We start from the raw sequence: 25,038 nt of genomic DNA on the forward strand, positions 1-25,038 counted from the left end.
AATAAATATATATTAGTAAACATTAATGGGATAAATAAAATGGAGTTGGTATTGAAAATTAATGCATGGAGGCCGAACTTTCACATATAACACCCAAGTGTTTTTTTGGAAAGAAGATGTGTCTCGTGGAAGGAGTTGGGGTTTAGATGCTGAAAAGAAGGGGTAGGAAGCAGACTACGTATTATCCCTTCCCACATTGTCTATACCCCAACTCTTTCCTTCCCAATTAAAACTTTCCTAAGTAATAGAGTTCTATAAATTCAATCTCTTCTATTGCTGATGAGTAGGGACAAACAAAACTCGCAAATGCAATAGAACGAATTTTAATGCGAATTCTGGGGTTTTCCCGCAAATACGCAAATTTCGTGATATTCGCAATTTTCATAATTCTTTCTCATGACCATGCTCCTCCCACGAAAGTTTTTCCAAGGCTCATGTTAATGCCACATTTTTCTGATGTATTGAAGACTTGAATATGTTTCTTAACTGATTTTCAAAATTATGCGTTAAAAAAACAGGACTACACTATGGGAATCAACGATTGTGAATGAGTCTTCAGCGAGAAATAACTGCAGGATATTTTCACCAATAGTATAAAAATGTTATGCTGCTCTAATTCATTGCTTAAATTATCCCTAGTCGATAGCATGAAAAAGTCAGGGCAACAGGCAACAGGACCCACTTTTAGGGTGACATCTTTATTTTTTTAAGGCTTGGTTACACGGTACATTAACACGTACAAGTTAATGCATGTTTGCGTGAATGATTTTGGTGGACCGGAACAGAACATGTATGAATATAGGAACCGAATTAGAACAGGTTTCACTTTCTGAGCATGCATATGCAGAAGTTGGGTGTTTACACGGTGCATTTTGGTGTTCATTCTCGTGTTCATACATTTAGATATTAACCTGTACATGTTAATGTATCATGTAACCACGCCTTTATATACAGTAAAACTTCGATTTTACGCACTTTGATTTTACATCAAGTCTCGTTTTTACGCAGCAAAACTCAAGTCCGGCCGGAAAGCATAGGGAATTGCAATGGTGAAACTTCGATTTTACATCTTTTCTTGATTTTACGCAGTTTTTCGATTTTGCGCAGCATAACCCCAGCCCCAAAGAGGCCGCTAATCTTGATTTTACGCAGTTGTCTTTCGGCTTTTTTTGAAAATCCGAATGGAGCAATATGAAAGTTAGGTTATTATTTCGTCTCAATGAATTGCAAAAATGAATACAGGAACGGTTGAAATGACGTCGCGCTGTTGAGCGTGAAACTAAAAACATCGCGAATGTAATTACTGCTTCCCCGTGCGCCCTCTCGGTAATATTTCAGGCTCCTTTACGAACGCGAATGTCGCTCTTAGTTCAAATTCGCCGTAGAAGGATATCGAAACCTAAAACACACGGTAATCGCCGTGTATGCATAACTACTTTTGATTAAGACGAATGATCGCCGGAGATATTAACAACATCACCTTTCGTTTATTATTCGACTATTTGATCGACGCTGTCTATAACATATTTATGGTAACTACAGTAGATGGTCGTTAATTCGGAATTAGAACTACGGAATAGCTATCCCAAGGCCCTTATATAAGGGCCATGAGCTATCCCTAACGGAAGGTTTTCTAGAATTTTGCCAACGCTATGTTTTCCGTCGCCACAGCGAAATATAACGGCGAAATGAGTCGTTAAAAATCCTCCCGTGCCAAACTTTTGGCTTCCGAGGTGATCCAAAAAAGATTGTCGTACTTCTAATATGGACTTAAGTCGATGGTGATTCAACACGATGGTAAAAGCAGCATGCATTGTCTCATTCCGCGGGCTAACCTCACATCTGTGGGACGAATGGAGGCGAGGGAAAGTTGCTTGCGAGGCGTGCTTATCAGAACCAACTCAACCTGTATCTCATTGTCAGTGGGTTTAAATTAAACATGGTTGGAACTTGAATAGCTATTAGCTTAACTCCGTAAGATGGCAAGCGTTTTTTTTTAACGGAACGGGAGTTTATGCCCTCGGAGAATAACTCGCGTCGTCAATCGTCATGTAATCATTGAAGTCAAATTCAAGATGTGAGTGATAAGGCAGTCCCTTTAAACTCAAGAATGGCTTAGTACCATTAAATCGAAATACAAAAAGTGTCCGGTGTTGTTATCAGATATGGGGAAGCAAAATATTACGTGAAGATGAGTCACACGGCTCGTGAGTCAAAGGTCCCGGCGCTGAATTTGCGGAAGAATGCCGACAGAGAAGCTATTCCCGGTAGATTCAATCTACTAATGCCAAAATTTCATGGGAAAATACTTTTTTAATGCGTAAAAATTATAAAGTGGGAAAATTGTTCCGGACTATTAATCATTTTTTACTCATCACTGGCGGCATGACGGTAGTTGCGCAGTTATTTAAATAGCTCACTTAAAAAAAGTGATCTCAACACCGGAAAAATCTGAATATCCGAATATCCCGGGTCCTGTGTGCTCCGTATTATCTATGGTATGCTATTAGGAAGGAGGTAACCGACAGCTGGGGTCATTAGCGCCATGAAGTAGGGGTTTGGGGGATAGGTACCCTATGTTGGCATTAGCCACGTTGTAATGATAAGCTCAAAAGGGACCAGGACTTAACTTCCCATCTGATGGACAGAGTGGTGCACTTGAAGTGCCCTCCACATTACACTCAAGTAGGGATAGGGCCATCTCTGATAAGTTTCTGCTACTGCCAGGACTTGAACCCAGGCCCACAGGGTGTAAAGCCTTTGTGATATATTAGCAAAATTTTATGGTATGGAAATAGTTATGACTAAGCCTTCTAATAATAACATTAACTCATTTGAGCAAGTGTTATCCAGAAAACTATACTCCTCCTCAATACCAACTCTTGATTTTAGTATTTTTCACACTTTGATTTTACACAGTGCCCATATTTCAGTCCCTCCAACTGCGTAAAATCAAAGTTTTACTGTAATCTTTTTTCACTGAGTATGCTGTAAAGGAAGCAACCAATGAAAACATAGAATTTTAAAATTTCAAAAAAACTTTGGTTCAAGTAATCTGAGTCTCTTTTTATATTAAACCTTCATAACCAATTCACGATCGGTGGGTTGCGTTATGTGGGGGCCCTTGGCGATTGCCAGCCTAGCCAGACCTCACGTGCATGTGAGTCATAAATATAAATTTTCTATACAAGGCTTTTAAACATAAGTGCATAGGGCTTAAAAGCCATTTTCAACCAAAAAGTGTCGCAAAGTTTAATAAAATAATCGTAAGAACAAATAATATGTTTGGCATGCGTCCGCCATATTTCTTAAGTAAGGCTGGTACAGCTTCACAGCACATCTTCAGCTGTACCAGCAATACATCTTGTTTTGTTCATGAAGTTAGCCCTAAGTCAAAAAATGTGATGTCACTTCCAGGAACTGGGGAAATTTAAGTTGTCAATTAAGAAATTTAAATTATGCCTAGCATACCCCTAAGTGGATTGGAATTCTCAATAGTTCTATCTAATAATGAGCATTAAAATGTGTCTAACCAACATCATGTAGTGACCTACTGTACCGTGTTTGTACTTGACCTTGATAAGGAATTTCAAAATTGTTCCCCACAAAACGAAGGAAAAACTCTTATCCTGAGGATTCTATAAAAATACATGCACAGTATTTTATACTCAGAAATTTTGCTGGCAAAATGTCATTCGTGAACATATGCATATCCATTAACATAAACCATGGAATAGTGTGTTTGACTGGTAGGAAAATAAAACCTTGTTTGAAACCATTTAAATGAGTGTATGATCAATTTATTCATTTGTACTCACACTTTCACAGTGTACAATAATCTTCCAGAATAATGTTACCGATTTAATGAGACATGATTGAAGCTACATACATCAAAAGTTAATTCCAAGGCATGAAAAATGTCCATCATGAATATTTGAGGCTGTTGATCGTGGAAAAAATTACTTTTCTTTCCTCAAACCACAACAAAAAATGCAGTGTGATTTTTTTCCCCTATATGATTCAAAACCTGAAATGCCATCCTTGATCATCACCAAAAATAGTGCTTACATAAAAAAGAACCTCATTTCTCAGAGAACATACAAACATTGAAGACAAAAGAACTGAATTCATAAGTCTTCATGTTATCAAAAGTTCTGATGATTAATTAATGATGATTACACTGGAGCCAGGGTGTATGTGCCAAAGAGTATATGCCACTATTATTCAAGGAAATAACAGCAGACTAGCTAGCGGCATACCTTTACCAATTCACCCACAAGTGCACATAAAAGTGCGAAAAATCCACAGAAGAAAAATGTTTCGCCTTTACCCGGATTCAAATTGCTTTGGTAGCTTGAATAGAAGAATACTTGGTTCAAAACAGGGATGCCCAGATTCATATCTTGGTAAAGGCAAACGATAGTTCCTCAATGGAATTTTCCCGTATTAAAGTACATACTACTGTGAACAGAGTTGTATTCTTAATCAATATCTAATTACTTAGAACTGAATCCTCATCAAACAATTTGCACAAAGTAAACAATCTATAAGGACAGCTACATAAATGAGAGTTCCTCTCCATTAAAACTTGTATGATGAGACATTCATGATATTTGACACTAGAAAAAAATATAAAAATACCAGCTTGCACACTTCAGGAGTCTAGAAATGAGAACAATATTGCTTCATAATTATCCCATACTTCACACAATGCCGAGATATTCCTTACTAAGCCTAAATGAGATAATCATGGGAAAGGGTAAGGACACTTGGAAAAAGATAAAAAAGAAAGATATCACAAAGCATGCAAGAGCAATTACAAAAAATCAATCAAGATAGCAAGCCTGCATAAGCAGAGTTTCACCTCATGAGTTATTTCTAAGATGGTAGAAGTTTCCCATAAAAAAAGACAAGCAGATCTTTGACCAAACCAGCCAAAATGAGCCAAACACGTATGCTAAGGTATACAACTTCATCTCACTTATAAGTTAATTGCAATGATGAAACAATTACAATGTAGTTTCATACTAAAAAGTCAAGTTCCAAGATGCAACACAAATTATCAATTCTAACTTCTATTACATAATGACCATAATTTCTTAATTTGCAAGTAATCCTTGCAATCATTAGAGCTTCTTGATAGGCCTCACTAATAGGTAATAGCCTTGAGTAATCAATTTTTCATAGAGGTGCCCAACCTGTTTTAGCTTTCGGCTTCATTTCCCATTGAAATAAATCTCAGAGACCAGAAGGTAAATACTACCAATGCGTCAGTATGGATATGAGAATAGGATGAAATCGACCAACATCAGAGTTTTTTAACCCCACATTTAGCCCGTGGGCTGTAGGTTGAGCACATCAGTACTAAAGCATATTTTTTTTTTTAATGACACAGGCAACTAAAAACCATTTGATGCGCTCACAAATAGTAGAATAAATAACATATATTGATAAAATATACGCAACTGCATCAGTACCTTCAGCTTAAGAAGTACCCTTCCCTTTCTTCATACACATTACATGATGTATGCTCATATTTTTCAAAATTTGTACAACACTAAGAGCTAAGAATTAACTTAAATACAGACTATATACATACCCTCCTTGATTTCCTCCAGGGAACATCAAGGCTCATCAACACCCTATGAACTAAATCAGCTCTTGTGCAGGCTTCATCTTGCATATCTTTCACAAAGTAACTGAGGAGATTTAAGTTTTACTTGCAACAGCTTTTAGTTCACTCTCTTGCGATGAATTTTTCGTTTCACTGGTATCAACATTTGTTTCTTCATCACTAATTCGGACTGCATACGCCATCCCTTCACCAACCACAAAACAGAAACATCACTCAACTTCAACAAATATAATGAAATGGCTACTTGAAGGCGCTAATCACCAAAATGCTGATGCAGCTATAATACACAACGTTTGTACACAACTATTGCATGCCAATAATTCATAGCATGCACGGATTTTTGTATCCTACACAACTTATCAACAAGACCAACATTACATAGAATATCAACAATTTCAGTCACATTAACATGATTTTTCACATTCATCCCAAAATGCCCACCACAGTTTTAAACACAATTAAGTCTTGTTCTCCCAAAAATTTTATTTCAAAGTTTATCTGCTCTTTAAAGGGAAATTTTATCTGAAAGTAAGGACAACATTCACCTTGAGAAAAAAACAGAGATTGTCAACATGAAGTCACAATGCATATTCAACATTGAAGAAGTGATGTTTCAGCCTTACTCGGCATCCACATTCACAATTAGCTAACAAATTCACATTCAGGTTTAAATAAGCATGCACACTGAAAAAGAAAACACATCACTACCATACCTTGTAGTAAAAGATCCCAATCAACAGATGCTTGAAACACCTCTTGTTGGAGCCAAACTTCGTAGTGCTGCTTGAATTCCTCAGTGAGCTCAACAGGACGACCAAGGACACTTGTGATGCAGTTATCAACAGGCTCAAATTCTGGATCCTTTAGAGAAAGTTTAGGGATAAGAGATACTAACCCACTAAGATGTCATTGTTCCAATTGTGAATGATTCATTAAATTGGCCATATATTTCCACAAACAATATCTGTTACAATTCTTAAAATTATTATCATTATTAGTCAATGAAGAAGAAGAATGATCTCTCCTTCAGAAATACGAAAGTCTTACAGGGTGGCGAGTGCTTGAAGGTAATCCGAATTATTCCAATTGGTTTTCATTCCAAAATGCTGATTCTGATTGGTTAACAACGAGATTGGAATTTGTTGTGTTTGAAAATTTTCACTCTGATGACCACATGAGCCTTCTTTGTGAGTAGGTGGAATGAAAATTTTCAAACACAGGAGATTCTCAACTCATTGCAAGTGATTGGAATCAAAAGCTTTGAATGATCATTGACTGGAATAATTATTTGTATGACAACAATGATTTGAACATATTGATTTATTATATTACTGGTGACTTCAGGCTTTATTTTGTGAAACCTCTCCATATTGGAAATAAAGGAATAAAATTTTGTAAGGTTCACTATTACAGTAATAGTGAACCTTACAAAATTTTATTCCTTTATTTCCAATATTGATTTATTCATAAAAGTATACAAAGCAACTGAACATGGAAGAAAATGAAGTACAGAAATGTGGGAAAATATTCCCATTATGAAATACAACTTAAGTAGCTTTCAAAGCCACAAAACCCTTTGTTATATGTATGAGTTGTGTTAACCAACGACATTAAGATGCATTGCAAGTGCCATTCTTGTATCATATCTCGCTCCCAACTCCTTTGATATTGCAGAAGAGAACAAAACGATAATAATATGTAATTTAATATGCCATAAACGATAAAATAACATCACATTATTGTGATGAGCCTAATACTAACAAGAACAACTACAACACTCTTCAATTGAATAATAAATATATATTAGTAAACATTAATGGGATAAATATAATGGAGTTGGTATTGAACATCAATCCATGGAGGCCGAACTTTCACATATAACACCCAAGTGATTTTTTTGGAAAGAAGATGTGTCTTGTGGAAGGAGTTGGGATTTAGATGCTGAAAAGAAGGGGTAGGAAGCAGACTACGTATTATCCCTTCCCACATTGTCTACACCCCAACTCTTTTCTTCCCAATTAAAACTCCTGAGTATGAGAGTTCTATAAATTCAATCTCTTCTACTGCTAATGGGTAGGGACGTACAAAAGTCTCAAATGCAATAGAACGAATTTTAATGCGAATTCTGGGGTTTTCCCGCAAATATGCAAGTATCGTGATAATCCCGATTTTCTTAATTTTTTCTCCTGACTATGCTTCTCCCACGAAAGTTTTTCCGAGGCTCATGTTAATGCCACATTTTTCTGATAAATTGAAGATTTGGATATCTTTCTTAACTGACTTTCAAAACTAAGTGGTAAAATAACACGACTACAGCAAGAAATCACTGCGTGATATTTTCACCAATGGTATAAAAATTTTACGTGGCTCCAAATTCATTGCTTAAATTATCCCTATTCAATAGCATTACAAAGTCTGGGCAACAGGTGGACCCACTAAAAGTGTGGCACTCGATCAACATGAATCATTTTGTCATGTACATAACTCCTGTATGAAATATTTTATTTAATATGAAATTAAATGGTCGAGGTTCCACATACAAGGGATCGAAGATACACAAAACAAAACGAAGATGATGATAGTTGTATTAAAAGTCTTCTTCTTCTTCCTTCCAGGATTAGGCTACTAAGCCTGTTCCGGCTCCACATCACCATCTTTTCCTTGGTCTTCCTATACTTCTCTTGCCAAATGGTTGATATTCCATTGCTTGCTTTGGAATTCTTTCATTTGGCATTCGAAGTAAATGTTCTTTCCATCTATGTTTGTATTCTTTTAATTTGTAAGTGACTGCTTGGACACCCAGTTCATCTCTTATTTGAGTGTTTCTTATTTTATCCAATATTGTGCAACCTTTAACTGATCTTAAAAATTTCATTTCAGACGATTCTATCTGCCTTAATTCCTTCTTTTTTGTTACCCAACATTCTGATCCGTAGAGTACAGTAGGGACTGCCATCACTTTGTAAAATTTTATTTGTGTTTCTTTTCTTGTTTTGTTCTTTAGAGTTCTTCTGATAGTGCCACATATTCTCTGGAAAGTGTTCACCTTATTTATAATATCTTTTTCCTCGTCATATGTTATGTCGCATCCTAAGTACTGGAAGTGCGACACTTGCTCCAGGACTTGATCCTCAATAACAATTTTTGTTCTTATCGGGTTGCTTCCTAAAAATGCCATAGTCTTTGTTTTGTTTTTTGAAATTCTCAGGTTGTATAGCTTGCTCAACTCGTGTAGTCTGTGTACTGCCATCTGGAGTTTGTCCTCTTTATCTTGTATTATAACCTGATCGTCAGCAAACAGCATCGTATTTAAGTATTGAGATGGTCCTATTTCTATGCCTGGTGATACATTATTCTCTTTCCACATTCTTAGAACGTCATCTATGTATAGATTAAACAAGGTTGGGGATAGGCTGCAACCCTGTCTAACTCCTCGGTTAATGATAATGTCTTGGGTGATCTGTTTCCCTGTGTCAATTACAATTCTGGTGTCTCTGTATAGACTCTGGGAAGCTTTTATCAGATGTCTAGGAAACCCTCTTTTCTGCATAACTGACCATAACATTTCTCTATTTACATGATCGAATGCTTTTTCAAAATCTATGAATGCCAGATGCGTTTTCAGATTGAACTCTCTTCGTTTTTGAATTATTTGTTTTAAAGTAAAAACATCGTCGATGCAAGATCTTCCCTTCCTAAATCCAGCCTGTTCTTCTAATAAAATGGTATCAGAGATAGCTTGTAGTCTAGTATTTATTATTCTACTGTAAATTTTGTATGCAGTATTTAGTAGGCTTATACCTCTGTAATTCTCTGGATTATTTCTTTTTCCTTTTTTAAACAATGAAACAACCTTCGCCACATTCCAATCCTTTGGGATTTCAAGCTTTTTCCAACACATGTTGTATAGATGGAGGATTCTTATTTGTAGGGATGTACCTCCATATTTTATCAGCTCTGATTCAATTCCATCTATGCCAGCAGCTTTCCTATTTTTTGTCTTATTCAGAGCATACTCTAGTTCTTTCAAGTCAATAGGGTCTACTCCTATTGTTTCCTCTGGAGTGTTGATCATATCATCTAATGTTGGATCATACCATAATCTCCTATTATTAAAAGTCTTGTCTATTTTTTAAGCGTCTTGGGGGATGAGGGAGGGGCCCTTCCCTAGATCCGCCTATGAGGCTGATCATTCAGTATTGAATTCCTTTCTACGGGACTTCTCCGGAGAGCTTTTAAAATTGGGGAGAAATGCATATTCAGTAATGCAGTATTCGATATTCGAATGAGGTATTCGGAAAAAAATTAGGTATTCGTATTCGATATTTGAATTAGAGAAAAATGCTATTCAACCCATCTCTGAAAATAACCCATGATGATGAAATTCCACGTTGAGAGATTAAAGACAAAAAAAAAATGTTTAGCACAATGCAAAGGGATTACACATCCTTATCTTCAAGTTACCTTTGAATCAACATTGTATCTCCTGTTATTGAACCTGTCCACACACGCTCTTAAAGCACATTCTTCTGCTTGAAAGTCCCACGGGCGTGCATCCAAGTCTGCAGGAGGGAAAACAAATGAGTTAAGCAGCTCGCCAATACTTCTGCAACACACTAAAGGAAGTGAAACAAAAAGAAACTAACCATTTCCAAATGCCCAATCATCATTCAGTCTGTGGCGTACTTTCTGGTAGATAGCACTCATTGTTTTCATGTTGGATTTCCTCCATTGCCTACCCAGATATTTAGTCTGCATTTTAAGCAATTTCAATACGTAAAGCTGCATCATCGCATGCCTCACTTTTAAGGTCCTCTTCAGGATTGGAGCTGACTTGAATACAACAAGCATCTGTAAAGGAAATGATTATGGAATAAAATAATTACCAGAGTGAACAGCTATAGCCATGAATGACACCCAGCACAAAGCATTTCAACTAAAATGTAAATACAATGATTCCAGCACCACTTAAGTACATATACAGATGAGAATGAAATGGCATGCTATGTTTTCAAGTCCATGAAGTCCATCTAGGATGGAACGTTTTGAGGACCATGGGGCTATTACAATGTTAATATTATTGAGGTTATTATGATAGCATGATTAAGATTTAGGGATGCATGACAAGTAGAGGTTTTACTGTATGAATACCTACATACAGTGGAACCTCATTAAAGCGAGTACGGGCTATAGCGACACCCCCGCTATTACGAGAGATAGCCGATGCACCGTCAATTGACCCTATAATAAGCGTGTTAAAAAATTCGTTTTTACGAGACCCTTTCGGTGTTGGCTCTCGCCATAGCGAGGGTTTCACCGCCGGAAAAACTTACACCAAGACTCCTTAATCTCTGTAATTGCTAGCGATCTGTTAGAAATGAAATTAATGGAGTGCTCAGTCTCAAATTTACGTGGTAAACTGTCGTTCGATAAATATAATGATTGACGAAACAATGCTTTGCATGATTTTTATTCATTGCGGCGCTTATAAATTGTTTGGATAGTTAGTCGTTATTTGAGTAAGGAAATTTAGTGATGCAAAAAAACATCGCCTTTCGTCTGGATTTATGCTTACGTTTATCGGATAGATGTTTATCTGTCGCCCTGTTCCTGTGTATCTGTTCAAAACAGGTGTATAGGCTGTTATTTGCTCCACCTCCGGTAAAGCGACAATTCGCTATAGCGAGTGTTTATTAGTGCACCGTGGGGTGTCGTTATATCGAGGTTGCACTGTATTTAATTTAGCATGAAAAGCTTATTACACAAACAATTGAGTGTAATGAACTCTAACACTACATGAGAGAAGTATATAGTCACGCGCAAGTAACATAATGAGTCCAACCAATCAAAGCAAAAAAATTCATGCATAATTTCAACTTTGGTTTTCCAGGGAAATTTTATAAAATTTCAAGGTTAATCTACGTGATTACTGCAATGGATAAGAATAAAACACCCAAAATTAATTCAATACTTTTAAATAATATTATATTAATGTACCTATTTACAAGGACAAGCAATAGGTTAGTTAACACACATTGCATTTTAAATTTTAATTTATTCACTGCAAGCCAAGAAGCTGCTTCAGCCTCGTAAGTTGATATCTCCTGTAATTCGATTCTTCATGTTTTTAAATCTTACACGAGTCAAGAGCACTAGAAATTTTCATACTGTTGTCTTGTCTGACTTTCCACATTTCGTGTCGGTTTTAATATAATAGTTTAAATATTCTTCTTAGCTATTGCACTTAAAAATTATGACAAACACATTTAAGGGCAAAAAATGGGAATTGAACAGGCAAAATTTTATGCGAAGTGAATTTGAAATGAAAGATTTTGAAATTCCAGGTTGGAGCAAAAATTCATGAATAATCCATGCATAATTCCACGGACTAAAAATTCACAATTCCAGGTTTTCCAGGCCCCTGGACACCCTGATAGAGGTAACCCAGAGCTTCCCTTGGATGAAAAATGCGAAATGAAATTATTCGCAAAGATTGTTTTTCTGTTTTGGGAAGTAGTAAAAATATTTATTAATTTATACATCAAGAATGAAATTTGCCATGAAGAAATCATTTTGCTCAGCTGGTATCCCAGCAAAGCCAACATGATTTTTTTCTTAGCAAATTTCATATTTCAGTATGTACTAAATTATTGTAACCCACCATGATGCGAGAATGTTTCCACTTTGTTAACTTGTTCAAGATACGAAGTAAATTGATGCAAGAGAACATATTCCGCCAGCAGAAACGTTGATAATCACCAATTTCAAGACTATCAGTCGTCAACTCAGGTTGGTCGCCAATGATGCATGATGGGAAATCTAATATTGGTATTCTGTAAATGTCAATGAATAAATTGAAGTAGCAGTAAACACATACAGGAAAAAGTATGAATAAAAACAGATAATAAGAGACAAATTCTATCGTAGTCATTACAAAATATTTAAATGTAAATAAATTTTAAATATGAATACCAAAATTTCCTAAGACATGAACAAATTAAGAATAATGCCGAAAAATTATAGAAGATCATCTCAGGGGGAAATTTTGAATTTAATTCCTTCATAATGTAGAGTATTCCTGAAAAAATAGGCAAGAGTGAAAAAATTTAAAGGCACTTAAATCCAATGAACATTTTTTCCATACAATGGTCTTAGGGTATTCAATTTTAGGCAAAATACTCTATACCCATAATCAAATTATGACCAATATCTGAGACCATAATGGCTAATTTTTGGTAGAACTGAGCTGAATGATACATATCATTGACAAGCTGACCACAACCAAGCTACCATTGGATAAAGTATACAATTAAGAATACTTACACGTTCTTTGCACCAACATATGCTGTAATGTTCTGGTTGAAGAATTTTAGGACCAGTGGAATACAATTGGCGAACACCAAGTGCTGGGACATGAATTCAAACTGATACACATGATTCAATTTAAAATGCTTCAAAAGTAAAAGTAAAATTCCCGATACCGCTTTTACTATTATTTCCTTGTGCCGATTTACATCAATGCCCAGCTCCATACTCTGAAGGACAGTCATCCTGCAATGAAACATTTCCGTATTCACAAGAAAAAGGGATAAAAAAAAGACAATTTCACAAAATAAACCTGATATTATTTAGCATATCATTATAAGCCAAATTCACTAACGGCATTTCTTCTGGGAGAACATCAGCCATTATGTTGATGGAATCAGTTTTGGCCTTTGAAGTAGGAGCAGCAGCAAGTAAGATTTTGAGCAATGCAATCATATATTGAGGCAGGTTAGGGAGCATGGCCTGAAATGGATACATAGTTACCGTTACAGATATTGAAAACAAGAGATCCAATTCCACCCATCTGCAAAAATTAACAATGCAGCAACAAACCTGATAAAGAACCTCAACTGGTGTCAAAGGAACATCAACTTCTGGATTAGAAACTGGATTTCTGGCTAGCTCTTCTTCCCTTTGCACTTGGACTTCAGCTAGTGATGTATACATGTGCTGCAAATAAAATTAATAAGCAGTTTGAAATAAGATGTCAGGTTTCACAGATTCGTAGATTCACAACCTCAAAAACGCAATGGGTTCACTCCCTCTTTTAAAAAACAGATCAGTACCTATAACTTATACATCCAATATTTAAGTACTATACATGCGGTGATGACAGAGCTTTTAAATTTTCTAGAAGTCTTTAAATAAAAAAATTGCAGAGCTTTCATCACAAAAATTTTCAGCGATAATACAATCATTATAATTTTTTCCTCTAGGGTTTGCACATATAAAAGTCAGTTGATTACAGTGAAGACCATCATGTGAATAGATGGAGAATTCAAAAAAGAATAGGTTTCTAAGTTGGGCTACAATTTCCTGAGTGTCAAAATCTGTATCTCTTTCCATTCAAAGAAGGATAAAAATTATGCTAATGTAAGGATGAGTTACTGACAATACAGAGGAAACATAATTTCCATGGCTTTTGCAGCATGATTCATTGGTGTTGATGGCTTTCATGAGCAACTGCGTATTGCGCTTTGTCACGCGAGCTTTTGCTGCCATTGCAGGTCGCATTTCATTCATCGCCTGATGATGGAACCTGCAACGGCCGCGGAAGCTCACTTGACAAAGCTAAAAACACAGCTGCTTCAGAAAGTCGTTGACACCAAATAAATTTCCAGTTGATTTCATTACAACCAATGGAGTAGTTATCAAGACAAAACACTTCAAATTCTGGTACCACAGCTTTTTGTAAGGGATGATATGTACGACATTCCTGCATTAATAACAGAGCAAATAATGTTCACCAGATTAAAATTTCCATTTTACAACTATTGGGACTTGGTGCTTGATTTTACTATCAGGCATCGGTATGCACTTGATTGCTTGCAAATTATTTGATCTTTAGCAAAAACTATGCAGGGAGAGTCTGGTAGCCTAGTGGATAGAGATCAAGACTGCTGATTTAAGTGTCCCAGGATAAAATCCCAGTAGAACCCTTCTGAAAATCCAAAATAAAATCCTAGATGTGTGAGGTGACTGAGGGAAAGAAACAAGACCCCTTATAGAGAATGTGAGATAATCAATGCCAACAGCTTAAGGTAAGGAAAATAAGAAAATAAACATTTATTGTTGGATTTTTATGATGAGGAAACATTAATAGAAATCTTAAACACTAAATCAAATGAACTTCACAACAACAGTAGATCAGTGGCGGATACTAATGGGGCATGTGCCCCTTGCGGGACTGCCTGCATTGCCGAAAATTGCAGAGCCACAATGGTAACTTTTTTATACCATAATTTATCATTGTCTTGTATATGCGTACAATCAGTTGAAATAAAACTATCTTAAATTTTGCATGTAACTTAATTATTTTTCATTACCATAAAAGTACAGGTAGCTCAAGATATCTTTTGCACTCCCCCCCCTTAAGCCTGAATCACACAATCATTTTTTTTCGTCGCGAAAGTAATCACTATCGAGATCACTTTTCCCGTCGCGAAAAGCAATCGCTCTTGTGATCATTTTTCTGAATCACACGGTCACTCCCGCCGTCGCTTTTCGCATCATTTCCAATATCACAGCTCGTTGTCATAGTACCCACATCACGAAATTATATAGCGTGTTTGTTTATTTATGCCGTTCCCACATTTGTCAAACGTGGCGCTGCAATCACACCATACGGTCATGCGTTCCGATTGGCTGATATGGGGTTTTAGTGACGGTTTTAGCGACGGAAAAAGCGACCGGACGAGTGATGAAAAATAGCGATGGGAATCCACATCACGATCGCCAATGCGAAAAACAATTGCCGCCGACGATCATTTTGCGCAGTGCTCGCGATAGTGATCACTTTCGCGACAAAAAAAAATGATTGTGTGATTCAGGCTTTAGTGTTTTTTCTGTATCCGCTACTGAAGTAGACTAAAAACATTGGCAAAAGCCCTATAATTACTGCTCAGAGACAAAATACCATAACTAAAATACAGACATAATTCAAGCAAAGTTTGCAAGACCCAACAGAAATTTCCATATAGGCTGCATTATATCATTTGATGAGGAAAATGGTGACCTGTAAGGTTTGAAATACACAGAATTTTTAACTTAGAAAAGGGTTTCTATTATTGCTGTTGTGATGAATCTGAGTGTGACCAATGTTCATGTAGCAGATTTGAGACTATTCACAATGAAATCAACATTTTCTTGTCTGCTTACCTGTTTAAGGACTTTGACTCCTTCATGAATGGGTTGAGGAAGGCCTGCAAGCGAGTCACGATCACCAAGGAGAGGAAATCCAACAAATTTCTGCCTGGTGCTCTCTAGGAATTGATCAAGATCTTTTTGCCTGACTTTGGGAGCCCAAGGGAGACCTAAAGGGTAAAACACAAGACATAAACAATTTTTATTGATTGGATATCCTATATCACTATGTTCATGACAGCAGAGAATCTCAAATATATGAAGCTAGATGCAAATAACATTATAATGACATTAGATAAAGAAAAACTAATTTTGCCATGTGTTCCACAGGTACTTGTATAAACACGGCACCTCCCACCCAGTAGGTATCTATGGCAGAATGACGATGAAAAAGTCTTCGATTAAAATGTTGGCAGTGAAGAACTAAATTTCATCATTAATTACTTTTTCCTTTCCCCTTTCCGCACTATTATTTATTTCCGTTTAGGGCATGACTTATTTCTGTAGCTAAAAACTAAGAAAATCTTTACTCTCTATCAAAGTTACTTCATCATCAAAGTTACTACATCATTTTCAACACGGTGAAGAATGAAACCCAAAAACTAAATTAGGCCAACGTTTAGAGGTGCAACTTTTCAGAGTTCATGACAGCGAACCAACATTGCAAAATTGGAAATCTACACATCGTATAGAAAAGAATGAGCCCAAACATGACGTATTTATGGCATCATTTAAGTTTGTTTAGCATGTTTATCATAGTTTAATGAAACAAGTTTATAATGTCTGATTGAAGTTTATAATGTCTGATTGTCATGTTTGGACTTCATTAAAATATCAAGCAGATTGCCGATTTTCAAATCCCATAGAGATGAAATAATTAACTTAAAAAAGAAGGTGTTTTGCTTAGTTTAGCCCAATAGGTCACTCGTGCTTCCTGACCAAGCTACATTGATTTGGGTTTAGCAAGGCAGGTAGCCCAGCAGTATTTTAGGCTGATCACAGGGGAAGGGGATGCTAATCTGACAGCTATCATGGGAGCTTGAACAGACAAAAATATATGTCGAGAAATGAATAAACCCATGTCATAGCCAATAAAATGAATGGGGATAACTATGTTTTCCAATTGATTTCACCGATAACAGAAAATACTTCTTCAGCCTCTCTCCAGTAGGAAACTTGACCATGTTGCCGGGAGAGATGAGCCATGCCCTTCTCCACAGCTGAAAAATGTTCCAAGTAGGTAGGGTAAGTAAGAGCGGGATGGGGATTGCCTGTTTGAGGATGTGGGGTCAGGATAGTGAGAGGTGCAGAGTGCAGGAGGAAGAGGGATGGGTAAAGGTGGATAACTTGGAAAAGATACGCAAGGTCAAAGGTTATTTCTCGTCCCCGTTAAGTCCAGGGTATAAAATTTGTGAACCTTCTACAGTAGGTTGATAAGTTTACCAGACTGAAATAAATCCATTGTGATAGGAAAACTTATACTGAATGACCCCTCTCCCCCCCAAATTTAAACCAAAATTCACCAAAGTCTTCCATAAATTAATGGTCAAATATTAACAGTTATTTTATTTGTAAGGACTGACTGCTTTTAAAAAGTAAACTGATTTTAAATACCAAGATCAGCAGCAATGGACGATCTTTTTTATGTTTACATTTGACACCAAGTCTTAAAACATGTCACTACCTTTCATTCTAGAAATAACAGGTGTCAATGGCCGAGGACTTGGTGGCTGTGGAAGTTCACCAGCTTCTTCGAGTGCTCTTCGCTCCTCAATTTCCCTCATTTCATCATCCGATTGATCGTTTGGCTCCAAATCAACTCCCATTGGTTCATCTAGAGAACTCTGCTTCATCAGACTCTGAATGAAAATACAAATTTCAAAATTACTTCTCAAAGAAAATATGCAAATGCCAATTAAAATTAAGAAAATAAAATGTGTGTGTTTTTATCTGGCATTTATATAAATGACACTGGGGATGGTAGAAGCCGGGTAAAACACTAGAAGAATACCTTCAAAGGCAGACAAGTGATATACAACATTGGAGAGGAACTGTCCACCTACACTTCACTCATGAGAACAAATGGTCAAATCAAAGAATTCGCTGAATTATTTCTAATACTATTGCAATTACAAAATCAAAATTAATACAAACCCTTCGAAAAATTCTGTTGTTCCTCTTTTGATTCTGAGCTTCAAGAAGATCAGCTGCACTTGCAGGAGGCGAAGAAGCTCTCATTGTTCTAGCTACTTCCATTGTGTCTTCTTTCATTTGACTGAGTCCTGCTTTTTCCCTGTATGCACCTGAAATGAGAGTTTGGTCATCTTAATAAAAACAATCCGATAAAGAACTCTTTAGATCAGTAGGCTGGTCAACTGCTAAAACAACAAAGGCCAGGCATGTAGGCATGCGGGACAAAGGGGACATCAGCTCCGCCAAAATTTTTTCCCTTGAGGAGACTATCCGTGACACAGGAGGCGATGAGGAGATTACTAGCGTAGGGGCACATATCCTCTGACACATTTTTCAACAAAGTAACACTTCAGTACTTCAGACAATATCTAACAATGAATTCAACTTTCAGAATTATTTGCATGAAATGTAGCAGATTTAAGGAACTTTATGGTCTTCCCATGTTAGCGAATTGACGGAAAAAAAATCACTATAGGAAACCAGTATATAACCCAAGCATCCCTTGATGCATATTTCTAGCTTAATGCCTGACCAAAGCCATAGGATATCATATGAATGTGGTTGGTCACTCAGACACAAAGCTAAAATTTATCAACAGAATTTGGTGAATGAAAGTGAGAGATAAGTTGCAATGAAAAAGCTCTACCCCATCCAGCCATTGGATCGTAAATTTTAAAAATGAGAAAAATTCATGAGTTAGTGATGAAAATACAGTTTTGGTACATTAAATCTTACAGGGAGAATGTTTTATTGAGGGAAAGAATTGCTTACAACTGTATGAACAACAATGAACCACATACAGCACATGAGCAAGGGCGACCACTATACTATCCTGGTTTCTGAATTCTGATTGCAATAGCATCAAGGCTATTGGTACTAGGTAAGATGCTAGGAACATGGTACTAGAGCCTCGGTACAATTGCCATGGCTATTCAGGAGCCTGGATAGCGTGGTGGTCTGCTAAGTGGCCCGGAAAGGCAAAGGTCCATGGTTCGATTCCCAGTCAAGGGGAGTTTTTTATCATCGCAATTCACATAAATGAAAGATTATGGTTCTCTTAAATTTTCAATTTTTCACACAATAGATAATAAATTAAAATTGGTGAATGAGCCAATTCCATTGTTTTTAGTATACATTGAAGAAATCCATCATGAGTATTAAAATATGAATATCTTTTTCAGGCAACAGAATTTTTGAAACTCGATTTTCATTTGGAAAAATACTGTATTCAGCCCGTTAGAGGTATCTCGGTGCAACGTAATTGCACCACTCGATGCACGTACAAAATTACATTTAAAAGTTTATAGTGTAAACTGCCCCTGTTAAACAGCAATTTAGTATGAATGGAAATAGTATTTTTCCAAATCAATGAAACATAAAGGTGTCATCATACCTGATTATGATACCTTTCTGTTCACTCTAGTGGTAGCATTAAAATTTGGTAAACTGAAACTTAAAATAAGAGTAATGGCAGAAACGATTTAAGCTAACCTCATAAGTGTTTGAATAGGGTGAGCATGGAAACAAGATACACCTGGGCTAAAATTCATCCATGAAAGGTTCTTGTTCAACCGTGAATATTCAAACTTCATTCCCTTCATACCATTAAAAACCAATCATATGCACCGTAAAATGATAATGGGCAAAAGACCCATGAATTTGTCTTCCACAATCTCTCTCACAACTCACGATGGCTTTCACTGCTTTCAGGATTACAGCCATCATTGAAATTTTCATTGAAAATAACAGAGAAGTTCCTAGCTATTATCAGATTAAGGATAAGCAAGGATACCACACAAGGGTGGTATCCTGTATGGTGGTAATTTTTCAGGACTTCCACTAATCCTAAGACTTGTACTTGACACCCAACAATAGGGTGGTTTCCTATTATTTTTTTATTGCCTAAATCGAAAGATTATTACTCCTGGAGTACGTATTTCACGCTTTTAGATTTTTACATGACGATATCTATTTTTCGCCATTAAATGAAAAGTGAAAATTTTCAAGCGCGCGAAAACACGACGCGTAAGTATGAATGCTGGGGAATCTCTCCGTGTGGCGTATTTCTGGTTCCCGCTGCCACCCTGTGAGGTGACCTTGAGGCGAGTTGAGCGCTGATACGACGCAGGCTGCTAGCGGGTAGCTGAGTACCCTGCTGGCTGGTAGCGCTTGGCTTAAATAAGGATTATTAATACCTTATCAAATGAAGAAAACTTTCCGACCTTAGCCAGTTTTAATAAGTGATTATTAAGACATGTTTCCCTGAGCTCTGCGCCTCATGCATGCATTGGTAACCTCAGACGATGTATAACTCCTATCTTCTCGTATAGAAACTAGGTCCCTGTGATGTGTCACGTGGAGTGGCATCGCATGGGTGCCAATCTGGCCCTTTTCAAATGAGGATAAAAATGGACCATTGCCATTCGCCTAAACCGGTATTTCTAAAACGAAATAATTTGTATTTTATGAATACAGTAATGGTGGGTAATGAATCGCAATCAATGCCTTTCGTTTTATTTGATGAAGGAAACTACCCTATTGTAAGGATGCTAGCCAGTATGCATGCTGGCTCAGGGTTCACTCCCAATTTCCATTTTTAATTTCCCTGGCTCTTTCATGATTTCCAGTCCAGGATTTTATTAAAACAGCTTAGCGGCTTGAATGCAGTAACAATCAACATTGTCAATTACAACTTTCATATTTTCGCTATGAAACCAGAGTTTCCCAGATCACTTCCTAATTACCCTGACTTGTATGAACCAATTGGCTAGTAAGCTACCCTAGAAGGTATAATCGGAAAGGTCACGCAACTTGGGATTCATGCTTCACCCACTGGCAATTACTAACTCCTGTTTAACTATGTGGTATTCCATTTTAAGGTTTCTTAGATAGTTATCAGTGTACAAAAAGAAGTGGTATAAGTAATAAATATTCACCAAAGAAACCTTACAATACACATTTACAAATACATATCTACCTAAGTACATATGTCTGCTTCCCAAAGATGATATTGAATTCTATCAATACATAATACGTATTAAAAGTGGGTATTTTATAGAATTTCTCCCAAAAATTAGCAGAAATTAAATACAGTGAAACCTCTATTTTACACTTTTGAATGGACCACTTACATAATGTGCAAAATTGAGGAAATTGTAAAATAGAGTATCATTTATTATAGGTGGTATTGTTTGGGACCTGATAAAAAGTGTGCAAAATCAGGGAAAACGTAAAATGGGGGAATGTAAAATCGAGGTTTCACTGTAATGTGTGTTACCTATTATACAAAAAAAAAGTTAACGAACTTACTTTTAACATTCCGTAGCACATCCATTCCTCCCAAAGAGACAAGAATGACTTTCCAGAGCAGCAGCAGCACCTTTTTCATGGGAAAATGGGGGGCTGATCCACTGCAAAAACGAGTGACCATGCCCAAGAGCTTCACTGCTAACACCTCATCCCCATTTTGACAGCCTGTAATGACAAAAAACATGATATTTAAGCAAACAAAAAAAATTTAATGACGAAAAACATCAATTTAAATATCAATTTTTTAGTGAACAAAAAAACAAAACATCAATGTTTTCAGCAAAAATAATAAAAAATTACAGTAACACACGCAATCACCTAGTTCAGCTCTGAAATTTTCCTTGAGGGCTTTGATTTTTCCGGACTCATCCTCAGGCATAACTCTTATAACTTCGACGATGACATACAGAACACTTAGAATCACCCGCAAATCGGTGGAATCAGCCAAACTTACAGCCAATTTACGGAGGGCTGTGGTTGCAGCGGTGTTATTCCTGAAATGATCAAGCATATGCATTCAACATCAACCATCTAAATACATGCCTACCTAAGTACCTTATTTCTCTGACTATAGCCCCCCTTTATTTTGAGGCTTCAGTTTTGGGAAAAAAATTTACAAATGAATAGGAATTTAGTCCCCCTTTACTTTTACCCAGAGCATTTTTGAAAAAAAAAGGAGGGACTGTATTCAGATTAATAAGTTTTGTCTGCCTCCCAAAAATGATGCTGCATTTTATCTATGATACATAATATGAAAAGTAGGTATTTAATTGAATTTCTCCCAAATTTTCCCACAATATGTTGCCTCAATCATGCAAATGCACCATATATCCCCTGTGAGTTAGTGACCCCGTATCAATCTTTCTGTAAGTGAGATAATTATAATTGTAAAGTTAGCTTATAGCATCCATCCAATTGTGACATTAATGAAAAATAATTTGTTCACCATCAACTCACAGGTACAAGAGCACACATCAGCTTCAGAGCATGGAATCGAGATTTGAATGAAAAATCCAAGATCACTGATGGATATATAATTTGCTGGCTTGATAACAGCGTTCGTTTTCATGTTGTGTATTTTGATTAAAATGTTTATTCCCATTGCGTTTAATACACACAAATAAAGGAAAGCATAAGGACTTTAATAAAACCTATTTTTGAGCATGCACATAACTAACTATTTCCTCTTTCCATAACTTTGCTGAAGTTGAAGTTTCATTATTGACCCTGGCTTTTGATTAATGAACATCCATCATACACGTTCTCGCATATATTTCCTAAGGTTTTTTGTTAAATCAGTGGTGCTTAGCAGCCAAAAGCATTCGTGTACATTTTTAGAGTTAAAAAAATTTATATACACAAGTGTATTAAGAGAGTTCGGTAAGATGGTTTCACTGGTAACTATTGGCATTAGTAGTGCACCAAACAATTTTAATCTTTGCAACCTGTTTATTATGCCAAAAACTGTTGCATATTATGAGTTATCAACTTCTATTAAAGGACGCAAATGAAGAAATGAGAAGACCAGTTCCCACAGATTGAACTTGCACACTTCTAATTCTATTGTTTAGATCTCATTGTAATACTCCCTAACTTAATGCAGAGGGATGACACATAAAGGTTCATATTTGTAAGTGAAAACATGAAAATGATGTTCCAAAGTGAAATGCAAGCACAATATCTCATATCACACTTACTCAGTTTCGATATTTAGAAGCTCAACAAAGGATGAAAAAACTCCACACTTGTAAAGTAAAAGTACATTTTCATATGCCCACTGCTGTTGCTCCTCATCGCTCTGTACTTCAGCCCAGCAACCCTGAAGCGAAAAGAGACCTTAGGGTTAGCATTCAGCCGGCAATTAGTCATTATTGGAACACAATGTGGAAGAGGAACATGATTATAGCGACACGTTACTCAAGTACCAAAACTCAAATCACTTTTAGTAGCATACCCACATAGAGGGGCAAGCTGGAATCAAGTCTGCCACTTTGGCTAGATGCGTCCAGTCAAAATTCAGGATAGAATCCAGCGTGGCTGCTATGTGGGTAACTATTACACTTTTAGGCGCAGAAAAGTTGGATAACTGACCGCGTCAATAAATGAGCGAGTCACTTCGAGATCATGAATGAGCAATCACTGACTGCGCCGCACGTACTTACTCCAAGAACACAAATAAACCTTCTAATTCGTTCATATTTACCCTCTCTGAATAAGATATTAAGAGCCCTCAAAATAAAAATAGGACATAATACAAATCAAAACCCAAAGATAAAAGTACAGTTGACATAAATTTTTCATGAACCATTCAGCATTTCTATCTCGATTTATTACTCTTTGCACTTACCTGCGCCAAATATAGCAGGCATCTTGCAGCTTTCATTCTCATGCTTTTGTCTAAAAATTCCAGGTGATCCAATAGCTTCATGACAACAGACTTTCGGTCTGATTCACTCAATGACTGCCAACTCGGTTTGAGTTTGTAGTCTTGCATTAAATCTTCGAACGCCTATGAGAGAGACATGATTAGAAGGGCGTGACAACAATCACCACTGAGGCGATTGAGTTTATTATTTCGCATACCTTAACATTAAGTTGGAATTCAGGCTGTTCGGTGTAGCTGTATAATTCCGCTATCTCATTGGCATGACAGTCCGCGTCATCGTAAATGAAATCGAGGTCCTGGCTGTCAGCACCTCCCTACATCAAGAAAATCAAAGTAATGAATCTATCAGCAATATCAAACTCTCGCAACTTTGAATGGCATAAATTAATGACGAAGTCGTCTCATCACTAACAAAACTTCCAAGGAAGCCAATAATTTTCACATATAAAGAATAATGGTCATAATTGCTCAGGAGCAGATTCATAATGGCAACTCACATCTGAGTCCTGCATTTGTCCTAGAATATCTTTCAGCTTAGGAATACCACGCCTTCCGTTGCCATTAGCATCCATCACTAGCAAAGACTTTCATTGGAAAGGAATTCTTTTACCATTACAGGAAACATAGTAAGTTGACAACAAATAATTCTTTTACCAACACGCGTAAACTCTTCCGAAGCAAGTTTTTCGACTGTCTTCTATCTCTCGCAAACCTCCGAAACTTAAAAAAATAAGTGAAATTATACTGGTACCGATGGCAGCGCTTTTCACGGTGGTAATATGAAACATAATGTATTGCTTAATTGAGGAGGTGAGGTGTATTATTTGATCACTAGATGCCTCTGCCTTCGAAAACCCAACACTGAAATACTTTCTTATATATATAGTATTTGAAATTGTAACTTTCTGGCGCGAATTATAAATTACTGGAAAGAGTGAATCTATAATATATACAACCCGATGTGTGACAGATAGCTCACTGACTCATTCACGTATACAAATTCCCGACCACTTCCGGACGTGCTGGGAAGACGAAATTTTCACCGTTGGTGGAGAAAAAATATTCATCGGCGGGAAAAATCCGAAAACTCGAAAAAGTCGATCGGTTTTCGAGATATATCGATCCGAATTAACATTGGAGCCTTATGGGACTAAAACTTTTTCCTTTCATCGCCTACTTTTACACGTCACTGGAACGTGAAATTTCGCTGACGGAAACTAGATTTTTTGGCCGATTTTTTGATGTGAAACATTTTGCCATATTTTGATTAAAAGTATTTTTTATAATTTTTTTAAATTTCCAATGCTTTTCTTATGGGCCTATCTTT

General features: G+C 36.6%; 1 protein-coding gene across 2 annotated transcripts; it reads right to left on the reverse strand.

Moving 5' to 3' along the window:
* Positions 1-3,784: 3,784 nt before the first annotated feature.
* LOC124160862 (striatin-interacting protein 1) lies at positions 3,785-24,415 on the reverse strand. Of its 2 annotated transcripts, none has more exons than XM_046536966.1 (17): positions 24,209-24,415; positions 23,909-24,025; positions 23,673-23,834; positions 23,023-23,144; positions 21,644-21,819; positions 21,326-21,490; positions 17,978-18,126; positions 17,508-17,682; positions 15,839-15,993; positions 13,514-13,630; positions 13,296-13,423; positions 12,959-13,186; positions 12,297-12,468; positions 10,282-10,486; positions 10,100-10,197; positions 6,349-6,496; positions 3,785-5,819 (listed from the first exon to the last, which is right to left on the reverse strand). In XM_046536966.1, the coding sequence occupies exons 1-17, from the start codon at positions 24,281-24,283 to the stop codon at positions 5,710-5,712; spliced, it is 2,502 nt and encodes an 833-aa protein (XP_046392922.1). In that variant the 5' UTR covers positions 24,284-24,415; the 3' UTR covers positions 3,785-5,709. The 2 variants fall into 2 exon arrangements, with proteins under 2 accessions (XP_046392922.1, XP_046392923.1); XM_046536967.1 differs by having other exon boundaries at positions 5,762-6,157.
* Positions 24,416-25,038: the final 623 nt, after the last annotated feature.

The sequence above is a fragment of the Ischnura elegans genome, chromosome 6, assembly GCF_921293095.1.
Source record: "Ischnura elegans chromosome 6, ioIscEleg1.1, whole genome shotgun sequence".
Lineage (NCBI taxonomy): Eukaryota > Metazoa > Arthropoda > Insecta > Odonata > Coenagrionidae > Ischnura > Ischnura elegans.